Genomic DNA, 15,484 nt, shown 5'->3' on the forward strand with positions numbered 1-15,484 from the left:
AATTTTTTATACTTCATTTAGTTTTAAAAATGATAGTTAAACATAGTAGAGTGCTAGATGCCTTTTTTCATTTTAAACTTTTCAGTTAAATTCATTTTGATATTATTAGAGTCAGGTGAGGTATGTAAATGTAGTGAGAATCTTATTCTTCCTGTTCTTTTGATGACCAAAGAGGTAATATGGAAGTTAGCTATCTTGATTACTAAGATTCAGTCTTTCAAATAAAAAAATCTCCATTTTCCTTTTGTTGCCTTCTAAGCATTTATTGCTCCTAGTTTCTAAGAAAATATGGATGTAGAAATACATGGGGAAATGTGATAGTAATACAGTAATGTGCCCGGAACACATCCTGGCCTCCTTTTCAGAACTGGCCATTTAAAATATTTTCTGTGAATTCAAATTATAATAACTTACTTGCAGTTTCATCAGTTTCCATGTACAGTGACAATACTTACTATATGGAAACTGTGATTGAATCATCACTTTAATAGGAAAGAATAAAAAGGTATGAAAATGAATACAAAATGCATCTAAACATGTTATTTGTTTATAAAAGATGTGCTAAATCTAGAGTGATTCATTTTGAATAGGAGGCTATTGTTTTTATATTATGTAACAGCTAGCTTACTCTTGAAGAGAATTTGGTCAAACAATAAAATGTTGTTACTAACTTGGTTTCTGTGTACTTTGCAAAATTTCTATTTTTTATTTGATTCATATTTTGAAAATACAATTGGCTTAAGGAAAATATGTAACCAAAATATTTTAACCAAAAAAGGACCTGTACTCGTATAGTAAATAAAAGGGAAATATTAATGGTAACTGCCCACAAAACACCAAGTGCCAAGCAATGAGCCCTCTGCTCTCCCAATGCTAGAAAGCCATTAAAAGTGAGTGCTTATGGCTGCATGGCCAGTGTAGGCTTGTCTTAAGGACACTTTATCCGAACAGGAACTCCCTTCCTTGTCAAATCTTGTGACACTACAAGTTCTGTTTTTCCTCTGTTGCTTAAATCACTCACTGCTCAATTTTAGCGCACTTTGCAAATTGTAACTTGATTCTAGTCCTTGTCAGTTTCCAGAAAGACACAAGTTGTCATTTGAAAGCTTTATAATAATTTTTTCTTCTATTTTAGTCTTCAAATAAAAGCAATATTCCAAAATAGAAAATGAAAAATTTCATTAAACAAAGAGAACTGTCCTTAAAACCAGCTTATTAACTGTATATTCTGGGGCCAAATAGTGACAAATAAATTTTTGTAATAAAGATAGATGTTTTAAAGGTGCATTTTAATTTAAACATGAAAAAGATTGTTTTTCATAGTTATAGAGTATAACCTAATTTTCCTATGACTTAAAGAGCACAGTTAGTTCCAAAGGTGTGTTTAAAAGCTATAATCAATTCTAAATGCACTAAAAATCTTGAAACAAATCTACCTTAGAAATTTTTGGAGTTATACTTTTTAAAAGATTTAGGGTTTTATTTAAATTTCCTGAGTTAAATTCTGTATTTGGAAAGATGTTAGAGTCTTCCCTAACGTACTGAATATGTTCCTTTCATTTTTAATCAAGTATTTTATGACAATGAGTTTGAAAAAGTTTAACATGCACTATTTAGAGTACTTTGCCGCTAATAGGCAATGTTGTGAAACTAAATTTATTTTTGTTCAGTGAACATACGTTTAGATTTTTAAAGTTGGTAGATAATTTATCTCCACTAATATTTTTTTAAGAAACTGTGAAGAGATTAACAGGGAATAATTTTATTTCAGATTTTTCTAATGTATGTAGCTAATGTATGAACTTCTAGAAGTTCAACTAAAGGCTAGACTTGTACTTAGAAAAAAAATTTCCAGTGGTGATTTCCAATGCTATTTCATTTTGGAAATAAATGTTTGCCATTCATATAGAGAATCATTTGACAAAGGGAATATTACTTAAAAAAATAAGAGATAAACTTCATTTTAAGTTCTATAAAAATATTTATCAAATGAATGTGTTGAAAATTTCTAATCTCCCTGCTAAAGACTTTTTCTTTAGTCTTAGAGGGTATATGCTTTTTGTTAATATGTACTTTGATGTAAGAACATATTTTGTATGAAAAGCATAAAGCTTACATTATGGTTGTAATGCATTATATTGTTTAGGGATTCAAAAAACAGGTTAATGCTTAAATAACTAGTATGTAGTTCATATTGTGAATGAAGCTTCAGTTTTGTAATATATGAATAAAAAAATAACACTTTCTAATGATCCAATTTTTCTTTTCTGAAAACTAGCAAATTAGCTTTGTGGTAATCTTTTGGTATATAAACTGTTAATAAAAGAAAAGGATCTTGTGACTACACTGGTTCAGACTAACAGACTGCCCTACATAAGAAGATCACAAGTTACTGACAGCTACATATATGTGCAGCTGGTCTCCATCCTCATCTCTTCTTACTCAAGGTCCATTTAGCCTGACTTTGCACCCTGTGGGTTCTAGCATATTCTGAAGATTTCGTCACATGTGTGAGGAAGGCTGCCTCAGATGCTTAATTATCCATCTCATATCTGACAAGAGACAGAAGCAATTCTGATAACAAATGGATCTTTTAAAATAAACTGACTTCATTTCTTTTGAGACAGGGTCTCACTATGTAGGTAAGGCTGGCTTAGAATTTATAATTTGCCTGCCTTAGCGTCCCAGTGCTGAGATTACAGATATGCCCTACCATACCTGGCTTTTTTCTTTTTGGTACCAAGAATTAAACTTGGGGCCTTAAGCTTGCTAGGCAGGCAATGCCCTGCTGAGCTACATTCCTGGCTCTTTCTGAAAGAATGATATTTGGCAATTCACACTGGCCTAGAAAACGTCTTGCAGTACAAAATTATTCTTTTAACTTGTTTGCAAATGCTTATCAAAATCAGACGTTTCATTGCAAATTTAGAAAATTTAATGTTGGTGGTGTTTTGAAAAATATTTCTGTACAATATTATCCTTCTCTTTACAAAAACAGGAAACAAGGTCGGCCGTGCCCGCAGCGTGCTGAAAGCGCAGTTTCCCTCCCCTTAAGTCTTCCAGCATTTCTGACTTGCGCTTATTAAGCTCCTCTGCCAGTAGCTTCAAGGTGTTAGGAAGTACTTGTTCATCTGAAATTTAAAAAGTGTTTTCAAATTATTTCTGTAAATCAATCTGGGCTACTTGATGACCTCAGAAAATTAATTTGATTACATCAGAAAAACAAGCCAGATTCTTCTACAAATGATGATGAGTGAGCTGGAATAACTTATAGACTACACGTCATGTAAATGTGACACAGGAAAATCACCTTGAACAGTTCAAGGAATTTAACTTGCTTTGGGTATATATGCAGAAAAAGACAACCAGAAGAGTTTGTTATTGACAAGATTGAAGGCAATAACTTTTGGTTGAAAGGCAAAACAAAACTAAAAAATGGCAATTTGGGGCCAGAGAGGTAGCTCAGCAGCTTAAGTGCCTGCCTGGCAAGCACAAGGTCCTGAGTGCAATCCTTGGTACCAAACACACACACACACAAATGGTTTTGAACCAACAAATACTTGAAATTTGTCCACTATAACGTTCTATAATGACAGAAATGTTTTGTATACCTGTACTCAATATAGCAGCCATTACCAGATGGGCAGTGTTATGGAGAATCTGAAAATTTGTTAGCTTTATTGATACATTCACAAGTAAATCCATCTGTTTAAACTATACTCCAGATACATGAACCAGCACCAACTTTAAAATATTTTAAAGTCCAAAAACCCAACCAGTACTCTTCACTGTCACCTTGCTCAACCCACTCTGACGCCCACTTTCAATCTCTAGACGCCACTAATGTTCTCTGCCTCAAGATTTCCTTATTCTGGACATTTTATGACAAGTCATGTATGTGATACTGTGTGACTTTCATTTTGTATATTTTCAGATTCTCCATAATGTATCCCATAACAGTATCCTGTCTGTATGGTTACACAACATTCTGTTTATCCTTTTATCAGCTGTTTCTGCCTTTTGGGCTACTATAAACACTATGGCTTTTAGAAACTTGGGCTTTTAATTTTTGTTTTCAGACAATACTGGGGATTGAACTCAGGCTTTTCATATGGTCTCACTATGTAGTTGAGGCTGTCCTTGAACTATGTATGTAGTGCAGGCTGGTCGCAAATGCAGTGATCTTCCTGTCTCAGCCTCCCAAGTGGTGGCACTACAGGCATGTACCTCAACACCTGGCCCATGTTTTCTAATTTCTGAGATGGGGGTCACTAAATCTCTTAAATTTTCTATTCTGGGCCCAAACTTGCGATCCTCCTGCCTCAGCCTCCCAGAGTGCTAGGATTATAGGCATATGCTGTCATGCAGCTGTAAACATTTGTATTAAGTTTTTGTAGGGTATGAAGGTTCTTAATCTCCACATCCACAATACATGGACTTTTAAATTCTAGCCTTTCTAGTAGCTGTGAGGTGATATCCTTACAGTGTTAATTTGTACAGTGGTGCCTTGACTCAAAATGAATTCTTTCCACAATTCTGGTCATAAACCAGACTGGTCAAAACAGAATCACATTTCCTCGTAAGGTCAACACTGAACCTAACCACTGAACTTGATTTGGTTCTTGATTAGGTTCATTGTTGAGCTTATGGGGAAATTAATTCAGTTCTCATTCAATTTGGTTTGTGACTAGAATTGTGGAAAGAATTAAGTTTATGATCCAAAGTACCTCTGTCTTTCTGTGGATCTATCTGTCCATCCACCCATCCATCCATCACCCATCCATCCACCCATCCATCCATCCGCTGAATGCCACTGGGGATTGAACCCAGGGCCTTTGTGCTGAGCCGTATCCCCAGCTCTCACCCAGGGTGGGCTCCAACCTGGCAGTCCTCACACCTCTGCTCCCAAGTGCAGGGATTATAGGACTGAGCTGCCACACCTGGCCCTCCATATGAGCCACTGCTTGCAGATACTTTGCCCATCTGTGCCTTTTCACTTGCTCGATGGCAGAGGAACTGAATTCTTTATTTCAGTTAAGCACAGATTCAGCAGCTGTCACCAGCACCCCCCAGTTCTTTAAATGGGTAGGAAATAAGTGATTTGGGTATAAGAAGAAAGGTAAATGCCTTAGAAAGAACCAGTGGAACTATTTTTGCTTTTATTTTAATTATGCTGCCATCTTTTTTCCGTTTTCCATTAAAAATTTTGGGTTGTAACTCATTTCTGTGTAGCAACCAATGTGTTTCTAAAATGAAAACAAAACATAATGAAGTTCATGAAACAGCTGAGTGTTTTATGAAATTTGTTTCTTGACAGACCCTGATTTCAGGTGCACTCTGGCTTACAGTGTAAAATTTACTTACACTTCATGAATTTAAAAACCACTGTATTTGGCATATCACCTTCAACGTTCGAAGCTTTTGTTAAGGTTCAACGCTGGTGACTCAAGGAGCAGCACAGCTGACTAGAACCAGGCGTAACTCTGGAGCCCAAGTTGCCCAAATGTTCAGTAGCACCAGGGTAAGTTACTCAGTCCACTGTGAATCGTCATTTCCCATCCGTAAAATTATACCCGCCTTCTAGGACTGTACAGCTTAGAAACTATGAAGTACTGAGCATACAAAGTGAGCTAAAGAAACATTAGCTGCTGTTTTTAAAACCAAATTTTAAACAACAGTTAAATATTCAGAACCTAAAAGAAATTCTTATATTCACATCTATTGGGTTTTTTGAGGCAAGGTCTCAGTGTGCAGTTTGCCCTGTCCTTGAACTCACTGTGTACCCCAGGCTGGTCTCGAACTCAGTATGTAGTCTAGGCTGGTCTTGAACTTGTTGCAGTCCTCTTGCCTCAACCTCCTGGCATGCTGGGATTACAGAGTGTTCCACTTCTGGAATACTGGAATTATCTTATAAAACTATATAGATTATTAAGATTTATGGTCCCTTGACCTTGCCCAGACTCCACATTCATCTTATACTGGGTCTCTGACTACCTCTGCTCCTTCATTAGTTCATTCCAGGCCCAATGACCTCTGTTCTGTTCCAGAAGCTCTCAAACCTCTGGGTTTTAGTGCTTTATGTGTTCCCTGCTTGGAATGACCCTACAGATACCTACATGGCTTATTCCTTCCTGTCATTCACATCTCTGTTTACACATCGTCTCTGAAAGCCTTCCTGATGATGCTTTTAAAAATACATCCATCGGGCTAGGGAGATAGCTCAGTAGAATTATTGCTTGCCTGGCAAGTGCAAGGGCCTGAGTCCAATCCCCGGTTCCACAAATAAATAAATAAATAAATAAATAAAATAAAATAAAAATATATCCATCACTTAGCTGAGCTTGGTGGTGCACACCTGTAATCCCAGCACTCTGGAGGTAGGACCAGCCTGAACTATACAGTGAGACCCTGTCTCATAAAACCAAACCAAAACAAAAAATACATCACTTGATACTGCTTTATCCTACTTTTATTTTTCTTGAAAGCACGGACATATCTTCATACAATTACTTTTCTCTCTCCCTACTGGATTGTTCTGCTTCTTGCTGATTCTCCATCATCTAGAATATTCCCTAGGAAAAAAACAGCCACTCAGTAGAAACTTACTTTCTTTTTTTTTTGTGGCAGAACTGGGGGTTGAACTCAGGCCCTTACGCTTGCCAGGGAAGTGCTTATTCCACTGAGCCATCTCCCAGCCAGTAGAAATTTGATAAATGGATGAACACCCAATTCCAGAAGAAGGCTTTTTAGGCATTTGTAATGGAAGTGCAGACTTAAGGGGAAAACGGGATGTAAGCTTTGACAGCTACTAAACTACATGAATGACAAGGAAATAACAGCAATAGAAAGCCAATTAGCACATCAAGTGAAGAGCACATTACCAGTTCAACGTACCTTTTGCTTCCTTCATTGTTTGAGAGACTATTCTTCGGAGTGTCTGATCGGCTTTATGCAAAATGTTAGCTGAACAAATAATTCTGTCTGTTTCCTGTGTGATACAGGCATTGTTACTGGAAGTTTTATAAAAGAAAACACTAAAGTATAAGAGACTGAAAGAAAAAGAGATGTAACTCAGCAGTGGACTGACTGGTCCTGGATTTAATCCTCAGCACCACCAAAAATAAAAAATAAAAAATAAGGGGGCTGGGGAGGCTAGAGTGGCTTGAATGACTTCTGTTAATCTTCCCTCAGAAAGGGTCCCAGTGAGTTACTTCCTATTGTAAACTGGGTTCCCCTAGGTAGTGGTATAATGATGAATGTCTAATTGGGTATCTCCCCCCAAAATCCCCTGAAGTTTATCTGTAGCGTGTGCTTGTATTTCCATCCTGCACATTTTAAGCTACCAACGTAATGTCAGCGGGCTCTGGCATGAGCTGCTAGCAGCTGCCCCGGCATTCAGAGGCCAGCAGGTGAAGCCGGCTGATGCTGCTGACAAAGCATCCTTGATGTTTTACTCACTGAAAACACGAAAAGATCCCCTGTGAGAAGCCGCTCCTTCTCATTTACATCCGTTCTACCTCAGAGACTTACCTTTTGTTCCACATTGTCCTCAACATACTTCACTGGATTCTCCAAAGCACTAAGCAATAAATTGGCCACTTCCAGGCTACAAAAAAGGTGGGATAAAATACAATAAATCCTTATTTCCAAACATTTTTTTAAAAAAATCTTGTACTAAAAAAACCCTGTACTAATATTAAATTGAATTCTAGAGAAGTAAAGTTGCTATAACCAATGATCCTTAACAAAAGAGAAAATCTAAACTACCTCTCATCTACAAATATTAATTTCCTAAGACTCATATAAATTATAAGCTTTGAAAAATAATTTTCTCCTTTCCCCTATTTTATGTGGAACTACTGGGTAACATACTATTTTAAAGCCAGAAGAACTGACCAGGTAACCCAGCTCACTTTGAACTCGTGGCAATTCTGCCTCAGCCTCTAGACAGCCTCCCTATAGGCATGCACCACCAAACCCACCTCTTCTTTGTTTTCTGATTCTTGCTTATTACTGGACAAGGATCAGCAAAATTCCTCACTGGCCAAGGGTCCATAGAAGATTTAGTAAGAATTCATTCATTCATTTAACAAATATATATTGAGCATCTTACATCAAAGATATTGTACAGCTATGTAGCTAAACTGTGGCATAACAAGATCCTTTACCCTTCCAAGCCTGACAATGTAGTGGAGATAAATAAGTAAAACCTTTTTGGACATGGTAAATGGGTGAGTGAGTGAAGACAATAAAGGATAAACTATTAGGTTTTTCTTCAGTTCAATAGAGAGAGGAAAGATAAAAGAGGCCTTGACTTGACTCTAAAGACATGGAGAGAATCTGAGGAAGATGGGGGAAGGGAGAGATACAAAGAAAACTGAGACTTTTATGAATTTTTGCTAGGGGTGGAGTGTGAGGGGAAGTTTGAGTTACATGTAAGGAGTTCACTGGGGGCTCCTTTGTGTTTGTGTGAGAAAAGGTGTGCAGCACTAGGTGGGGAAGGAGGAGGAAGTGGTCACTGGGAAGATAAGCTGCTGTGTTGGGGCTTCAGTCATGTTAGATAACCACCATAATTTAGCACTTCATACTTGGGCCACAACCTGTCAATAATGATCTTAACTCTACTCAGCTGGTCAGGCAGGACAGTCAGCCTAGGGAGGAAGGACAGCGGGGCCTGCAAGTACAAAGGCCCTGATGAGAGAACATCTACGGCTCACCAAAGAGTCAATTTGATTTAAAAGCCAGGGGAGGGGCAGTGACCATTCAGGAGCCTGAGTGAGTACTCAGTACAGGAAATAGACCTGGAAGACTCTTAGTCAGGCACCTCACTGTGTTAGTTTCAATCTCAAAACAATCTTCGTCATAAGGAAGAGCTGAGGTCCTGGAGCCCATGAGCCTGCACCGGGCTGGGATCTTGGCTCTGCCCCTTCCTAGCTGGATACATTACACAATCCGCCCATAAAAGGGCAATTACAGTTTATCCCCTAAAAGGGTGATTGTGAAGATTGAATAAGACGACACATAGGAAGTGTTCAGAACAGGCCCAACAAAGATGTGCTCAATCTCTCTCTCTACTATTATGTTATTACTTTACAGAGCCTGGAAAAGGCACATGTATGAAATCATCTCTCAACTTCCAATACAGGGCTTCCAATGCTTGTTTCCATAGAAAGTGATTTTAAGTATTCCACACGGAGTAGCAATCACTATGTGCCTGCTCAAAATTTCAAGACAGCATAACAGAAACCTCACCAGTAGCTTCATATACTATAGAAACAATCATCACTTAAGTGCAATTTTTTTAGGTATATTAATTTTCTAAAATACACAAGATCTAAATCCTGGGAACTAAATTTTGAGGAATGAGTTTAAAAATTTGCCTGTTAAAAGTTAATGATCCTGGCAGCCAGGTGGGATGGCTCATGCTTGTAATCAGAGCACTCAAGAGACTGAGGCAGGAGGATCACCATGAGTTCAAGCCCAGCCTGGACCACATGAAGCCCTGACTAAAAACAAGACAGGAGGATTACTATGAGTCCAAAATGGATAGCGAGACCCTGTACCTGACTAAATAAAATAAATACATAAAACCAGAAAATTGCTGATTCCCCACAGCCATCAAATGGGCACTGAGTGCTTGCATAATCCACTATAACAAGTACTAGCTACATGAGGCTAAATTTAATTAAAATCAAATTAAACTAAAAATTCAGGTATTCAATTACATTAGATACATTTAAGTACTCAACAGTCAGATGTGGCCAGCTGACTGATATGGGACAGTGCAAATCCAGGCCATTTCCATCATAAATAAAATGTCTATTAAGAATGTCTATTAAAAAACTACTATAAAACTCTTAGAACACGTATCATAAATAGAAAGCATTAGACACCTGAACCCATGTGCTTCACAAATACATAAAGGACCGAGCAGTAAGAGCAAGGTCTACTCATGTCAACAACTTCTGACATTGCCAGCCCTATGGGTGACTCACTACTATTATGGACTCCTGGACTATATTGGATATTTTGCTGAATTCACACTCCTACAATATTTAAATGGCAACGGAATACCCATCTCTGACAAAACTAAACAAAAAAAGGGGATACAAATGGACCATTATGTATCTGTATGTACAAAATAGTTAAGATAGATATACAGCTACTTTCTCTTAATTCAATGAGAAGAAAGATTTGTACTAATAGTGTTTGGACAGGATATCATGTCTGCATCTTGTACTATGAATAACCTCTATGAAGACAACAATATGGAATGTATTAATTATTGAAACTATCCTACTAACCAGTTTTTTTTCAAAGTTTTATTGATAAACAGATAGCAATGAGACAGTTTCAAATCAAATTGGAAGTACAGTTTCAACAAATAATACACTGCATATATTCTTCTTAGTGGTTAATTGCTGTACAAGATGCGGACTTGTGATCCTATTTACAAACCTACTAACAGTTTTGAAACTGTCTCATTGCTATTTGTTTCTCAATAAAATTAATTTTAAAAAATTAGAAAAGAGCAAGGTCTAAGACAAATTAGGATCTAGTACAAGTTCCCATTCTTTTAGAAATTTCTTGTCTAGTTTTTCTTCTTTCTCGGCGCTAGGAAGCAAACCCAGGACCTTGTGGATGCCATGCAGATGCTCTGCCACTGAGCCACATTCCCAGCCCACAGAATTCTTTCTGTGAGAAAACCCCTGGGCAACCTATCTGGGCCACTCTGTTTCTGAGTGGCCACTCTGTTTATGAGCTCCTGGCTCCAGTCTTTGGGAGGCAGTATAATTCTAACAATTAAGAATCACAACTTACACACTTGGCTGTCACAAGTTTAGAGACTCTGGACAAACTGCACTTTCTCACCTCAGTTTGTTCTTCTACCCAAATAACACTCAAGGGCCTGTGAAAGGATCAGCCAGTAAACAGAAAAAAATTATTTAGCATGGAGTCCAAGGGAGCCCCAGGGAAGGGTGGCTTTGACTGGAATACCTGGCCTCTGACGAATGCACTGGACTCTGAATTGTGAGGCTGCTGTGCTCCCAAGCATTTTTCTCAGGGTTGGGCCTTTCTATCTTTCTCTCCATCAGGAGGATAGTGTCAGCAGGCAGCACCTGAGGTCTCTGGCTGTTCCTCTGCAAACAGGTCTCCAGAGGGCAGTCTAAAAAGAGCTGGCAAAAACCCAACGAATCTGAAAACAGTTTAAAATCAACAAATTACTGGTCTCTTATCTTTCCAAAGTGTGAAATAAATATATACTAGACAAATCCAAGTGGAAGAAAGAAAAACTCCATTTGGCATACTGAAAACCTAGTTTGGTTTTTTCTGGTGGAACCAAGGATTGAACTCAGGCCCTTGCACTTGCCAGGCAAGTGCTTATTCTACTGAGCTATCTCCCCGGCCCCTGAAAACCTAGTTTTAAAGTTAAATCCATATAGCCCTCTAATCCACTAAAATTCTCACTGAAAGTAGATTTTTGACATAATAAATGTTCCCATATGTAAGAAAAAATTTAATTACATTTCCGAGCCAGTTGGTAAACTTCATATCTCATACTCTGATAATAAAAGTTGTCATCTAAAACCAAATATAAAGGTCTAGAAACAGCAGTTTTTGTTAAGAAGTAAAAAGGCTGGGCCTCAAGTGCTGCAGAAAGTATCAGATCTTGATCCTTCAGGCAGGCGATGAAATCTTCCCACATGGGTTCAATCCTGTTGGGTGGCGCCGACATCTGACAGCCATTAATGACAGCCACCAAGAAGCATTCCAGGTACATCAACACTTCCTGCCGAAATATTTTCCACTGGGATGGCTATAAAGACAGAAGAACTGTAATTTACATTACAGTAATAGTTGCATGTTACTTTTTCAGTAGGGTAGTCATGTAGTCTTTTAGTCACTCTTCCTCACATGAAAATTTGAGCTTATGCTGCTAAACCATCTGGAGTTCTCTACAGACACCCTGTTCTCATGCCTCAATATATATTTTAAAGCAGTCTTTATATACTGCTCCCTTGGCCTATTAACTTCATCTGCTAGTGTGGTAATGCCTTCTGAGACTTAGAACTGAGCCCCTCCCCTGCCCATCACAGCGTCCCATTTGGTACAAACTATGTCTCCACTCCAGCAGGGCTGTGCTGTTCAGACCCGTGTTTCTATATCTTGTTGCTAGAACATTAGCCCACTGCATACCCAGTCTCCACCCAACAGTCTGATGTCTAACAGGTGCTCCAGAAATGTGCATGAATGAATGTACAAATGAGAGCATGAAAAGCTAGTACTACCCAGAGGAACCAAAATCAATAACCTGCCAAATTAAAATAGTCTGTTCAAGATACAACAATGTTGATTTACCCTTAAATTGGTAATGTGGTAGGCAGCTAAATGAGTAAAAAGGCTGGGCCTCAAGTCAATCCTCAAGCAACTAAATGAGATAAATGAGATAGAATAAATAGCTAAATGAGATAGAAATACTATAGGCAATCAGACAAGATAAGGCTCTTGAGGGGACAATATGGAAGACAAGATGACCTTGCAACTTTGGGAGAGACAGATGCTCCAGCTGTGGGCCAGATCTGAAAACAAAAGAGTAAACAAATGCAGCCACATACTTCCCTAGGGATGGGCATCAGGGACTGACATTCTAAATAGGTATCAGTCACCTTGAAAGAGCCCAAAAGGGCCACAGACCCAATCCCTACAAGAAAAACTCTTGCTCTGTATTCATGCCCGCTTGCTAAGTGACTCACCTGACTTAATCAATTTTACCTGAGCAATTATACTTGTAGTCTTATTGGTTGACCAGTTTTTGTCCCACCTCATGCACGAGTTCCCATGTTTTCCACCCTAGACCCGCCTCATCTCATAGTTTTGCTCTATAAAAATCCCTAGAGAAGGCAAATTCTTGGGCAACGCAATTGGGTCCTCTTCTGTTCCTCTCTTGGGCAGAAGTTTTCTTTCCCCCAATAAATATATTCTACTTTTAACCTCCATTGTTCCTAAAATTCATTCTTGTTTTTAGAGAACACGAACTCAGCCCAGGTTATCTTTCAGGTTGGTGTTTCACTCCTCTATATCAGTTAAGACTGTGGTCAGCAAGATGGTCACCTGAAAGGTTCCTAAGTTAAGATAAAAAGACCTGTGGGGAGGTTGGAGAAGAAAGAAAACAGATTGAGGGAAACAATACAAATAGCTTGAGAATACACACAATCCGATGTCAGTCAAGGGCTGCAGAGAGCACGGAAGTTCTGACATCCAGGTCAGAGGGAACTGGGACAAGAAATCAAGATCCCTCCCTTGCCTGTCCAGGACTGACCACGTCAGTGGGATGACACCACGCACAAGTATATCACTAAACCCACTGCAAAGGAACTGTCACTTGCTAAAACGTGAGATTTTCTAATCATGATGACCAAATGGGTCTCATGGCCTGTAACTACACAGGAAGAGCAGAAAAATAATAGTAACACAAGTATACAATATCCTTGCATACAAAAGGCATAGTCATACATCTACATTTGACTTACGTGAATTCATTCATCATCAGGCATTAGCCTTTCATATTTCAGTGTATTTGCTCTAAAGTGAGAATACAGTTGTAGAAGGGACTTTCATGTTTCCTGGAGACCTCAGGTCATGTGCTTCCCCAAAGGGTTACTATACCTCCACCTACTAAATTGAAGGCCTAGAGACAAGTATACACAGTATACCTCTTCAGAGTCACCCGCTCAGAGTTCATAGCCTCAGACATTTGCAGATTTTTCCTAAAAGGTAATTAATAATTGCTCACAGAAACTGCAGTTATCCTCTGCAGCTGTTTTCTTGGTAGAGGTTTCCAAGTAACCAATCCAAAAGCTTCTTCTCCCTGCTGTTGCTGATTGCCTGTGACCCCTTAATGCACCAGCAGCCTAACAGTTTGCTCAAACAGCCCTTAGCTATCTCTAGTGTTCTCCGTTTGGTTCCCCCTACAGCCCTACAATGGCTAAGCTGCCACCAAAATTCAATGTACCTTCTAAGGCTTTGCTACAGTATTTTATTAAATCGCATAACTATGTGAGACCTAGCATATTTAGGGTTTAAACTATAAAAATAGGAATTTATAGGCATTTTCTGACCAAATCTGAAATTCATGTTTTTTTTTCCAATTTGTCAGTGTTCTAAGAAAGCAACCTCTGCCATTTTGAGGGGGCCACTGTACTGTATTTGAAATATTAAGCAGGCCCCTAAATAAAACCCCAATGTTTTATGTGGTGGGATGCTAAGAAATAGCTTCCAATGCAGATTTGCCCTGAGAGGGATGAAGACAGGCTATAGAGGGCAGGCTCTTCACTTACAGGGCCTCTTTCTTCCTTGAGAGCCTCTAGCAATTTTGTTATTTATAATTTATATTTTTATTAAAGAGGGTTCCCCAAATAATATAAAGTTCAATTTAACTGGCTATGTTTCCTTTTTTATTTTTATTTTTTTAAACTGGCTATGTTAGACTCTTTTGGAGCTCGCTTCCTTTGCCTAAGGAGAAAACTTCTTGAGGACTATAGCAAATACCTGACTATGGAGGATTTCTACCTTGGCACACTTAATTTAGAATTTACCCCTTAAAACCCCAGTAGAGCACCGAGGTGCCTATAATCCCAGCTACCCAGGAGGCTGAGGCAAGGGGGCTGAACTAAACCAATTTAATGCCAGCCCGGGCAATACAGCAAGATCCCATCTCAAAATGCCAAACCTTCGCGGTATAGACTATGCAACACACAAAGGCACACATAAACCTCCACAAAGCATCACTCTAAAACGGCTGTATTTTAACTATTTTGTGATCTATTTCTGCGGGCCATTTCTTTCCCCTGCTGCAGTGCCCCCCCAGCTCCACCCGTCTCCAACTCCTGCCTCCCCAGGGGACTGCCAGTGCAAGCCCGGCTGCGCACCCCAAAGGGCACCGCAGGGCTCGGTGCGCACGCGCCGCCGCGCCCACCCGCCCGCCCCCGGTGCTGACCCGCGGCCCCGCGCCCGCGTCCACGCCATCCAGGGGCGCGTCCGGCAGAATGTCGTCGTAGGACAGGACGCCCACGGCCCAGCCCCGCTCCCGCCGCAGCCAGCGGCCGAGGACGCGCGCGAAGGTCGACTTTCCCGCTGCGGGTAGGCCGCACAGGACGCAGAGTCCCAGCTGCCGCGGCCCGTAGCTCTCGGTGACCTCGGTGCTCTCGGCGCCCTCGGCGGGCTTCATACTGCCCGCGATGCCCCTGCGAACAGTCTCCGGAAGGCAGGCCGCGCAGCGCGCACGCGCAGTGCCCCTGCCGCCCTGCAGCGCCCCCTGCCGCCTCGGCGAAGGAATAGACGAGGATGTCGGCCTGCTCCAGGCTGCTTCCTGGGTCACCTGGAGTGTGGGCGCCCCGCCTCTGTGGCCTGGCCTATGGGCGTGGGAGCTCTCCTGCACATTCCTGAGGGATCTCAGAGTTAGGGTGCATCTTCAGAAGAAATC

At 40.0% G+C, this 15,484-nt stretch overlaps 1 protein-coding gene across 1 annotated transcript; it reads right to left on the reverse strand.

The window, feature by feature from the left end:
* Positions 1–2,917: 2,917 nt before the first annotated feature.
* Positions 2,918–15,264, reverse strand: Pstk (phosphoseryl-tRNA kinase). Its single transcript, XM_023709119.1, has 6 exons — positions 14,999–15,264; positions 11,527–11,818; positions 10,999–11,197; positions 7,531–7,606; positions 6,895–6,988; positions 2,918–3,131 (listed from the first exon to the last, which is right to left on the reverse strand). The coding sequence occupies exons 1-6, from the start codon at positions 15,227–15,229 to the stop codon at positions 2,935–2,937; spliced, it is 1,089 nt and encodes a 362-aa protein (XP_023564887.1). The 5' UTR covers positions 15,230–15,264; the 3' UTR covers positions 2,918–2,934.
* Between the last annotated feature and the right edge of the window lie 220 nt (positions 15,265–15,484).

Source organism: Octodon degus, unplaced genomic scaffold (genome assembly GCF_000260255.1).
Source record: "Octodon degus isolate 3935 unplaced genomic scaffold, OctDeg1.0 scaffold00010, whole genome shotgun sequence".
NCBI classification, from domain to species: domain Eukaryota; kingdom Metazoa; phylum Chordata; class Mammalia; order Rodentia; family Octodontidae; genus Octodon; species Octodon degus.

Coding starts and splice junctions, on each gene's coding strand:
- Pstk (XM_023709119.1), bottom strand. CDS start 15,229: ATGAAGCCCGCCGAGGGCGCCGAGAGCACCGAGGTCACCGAGAGCTAC. Junction 11,198..11,526: donor TTACCAACTGGCTCGGAAAT/GTAATTAAATTT, acceptor AACTGTTTTCAG/ATTCGTTGGGTTTTTGCCAG. Junction 7,607..10,998: donor GTGCATTCGTCAGAGGCCAG/GTATTCCAGTCA, acceptor CCTTTTTTGTAG/CCTGGAAGTGGCCAATTTAT.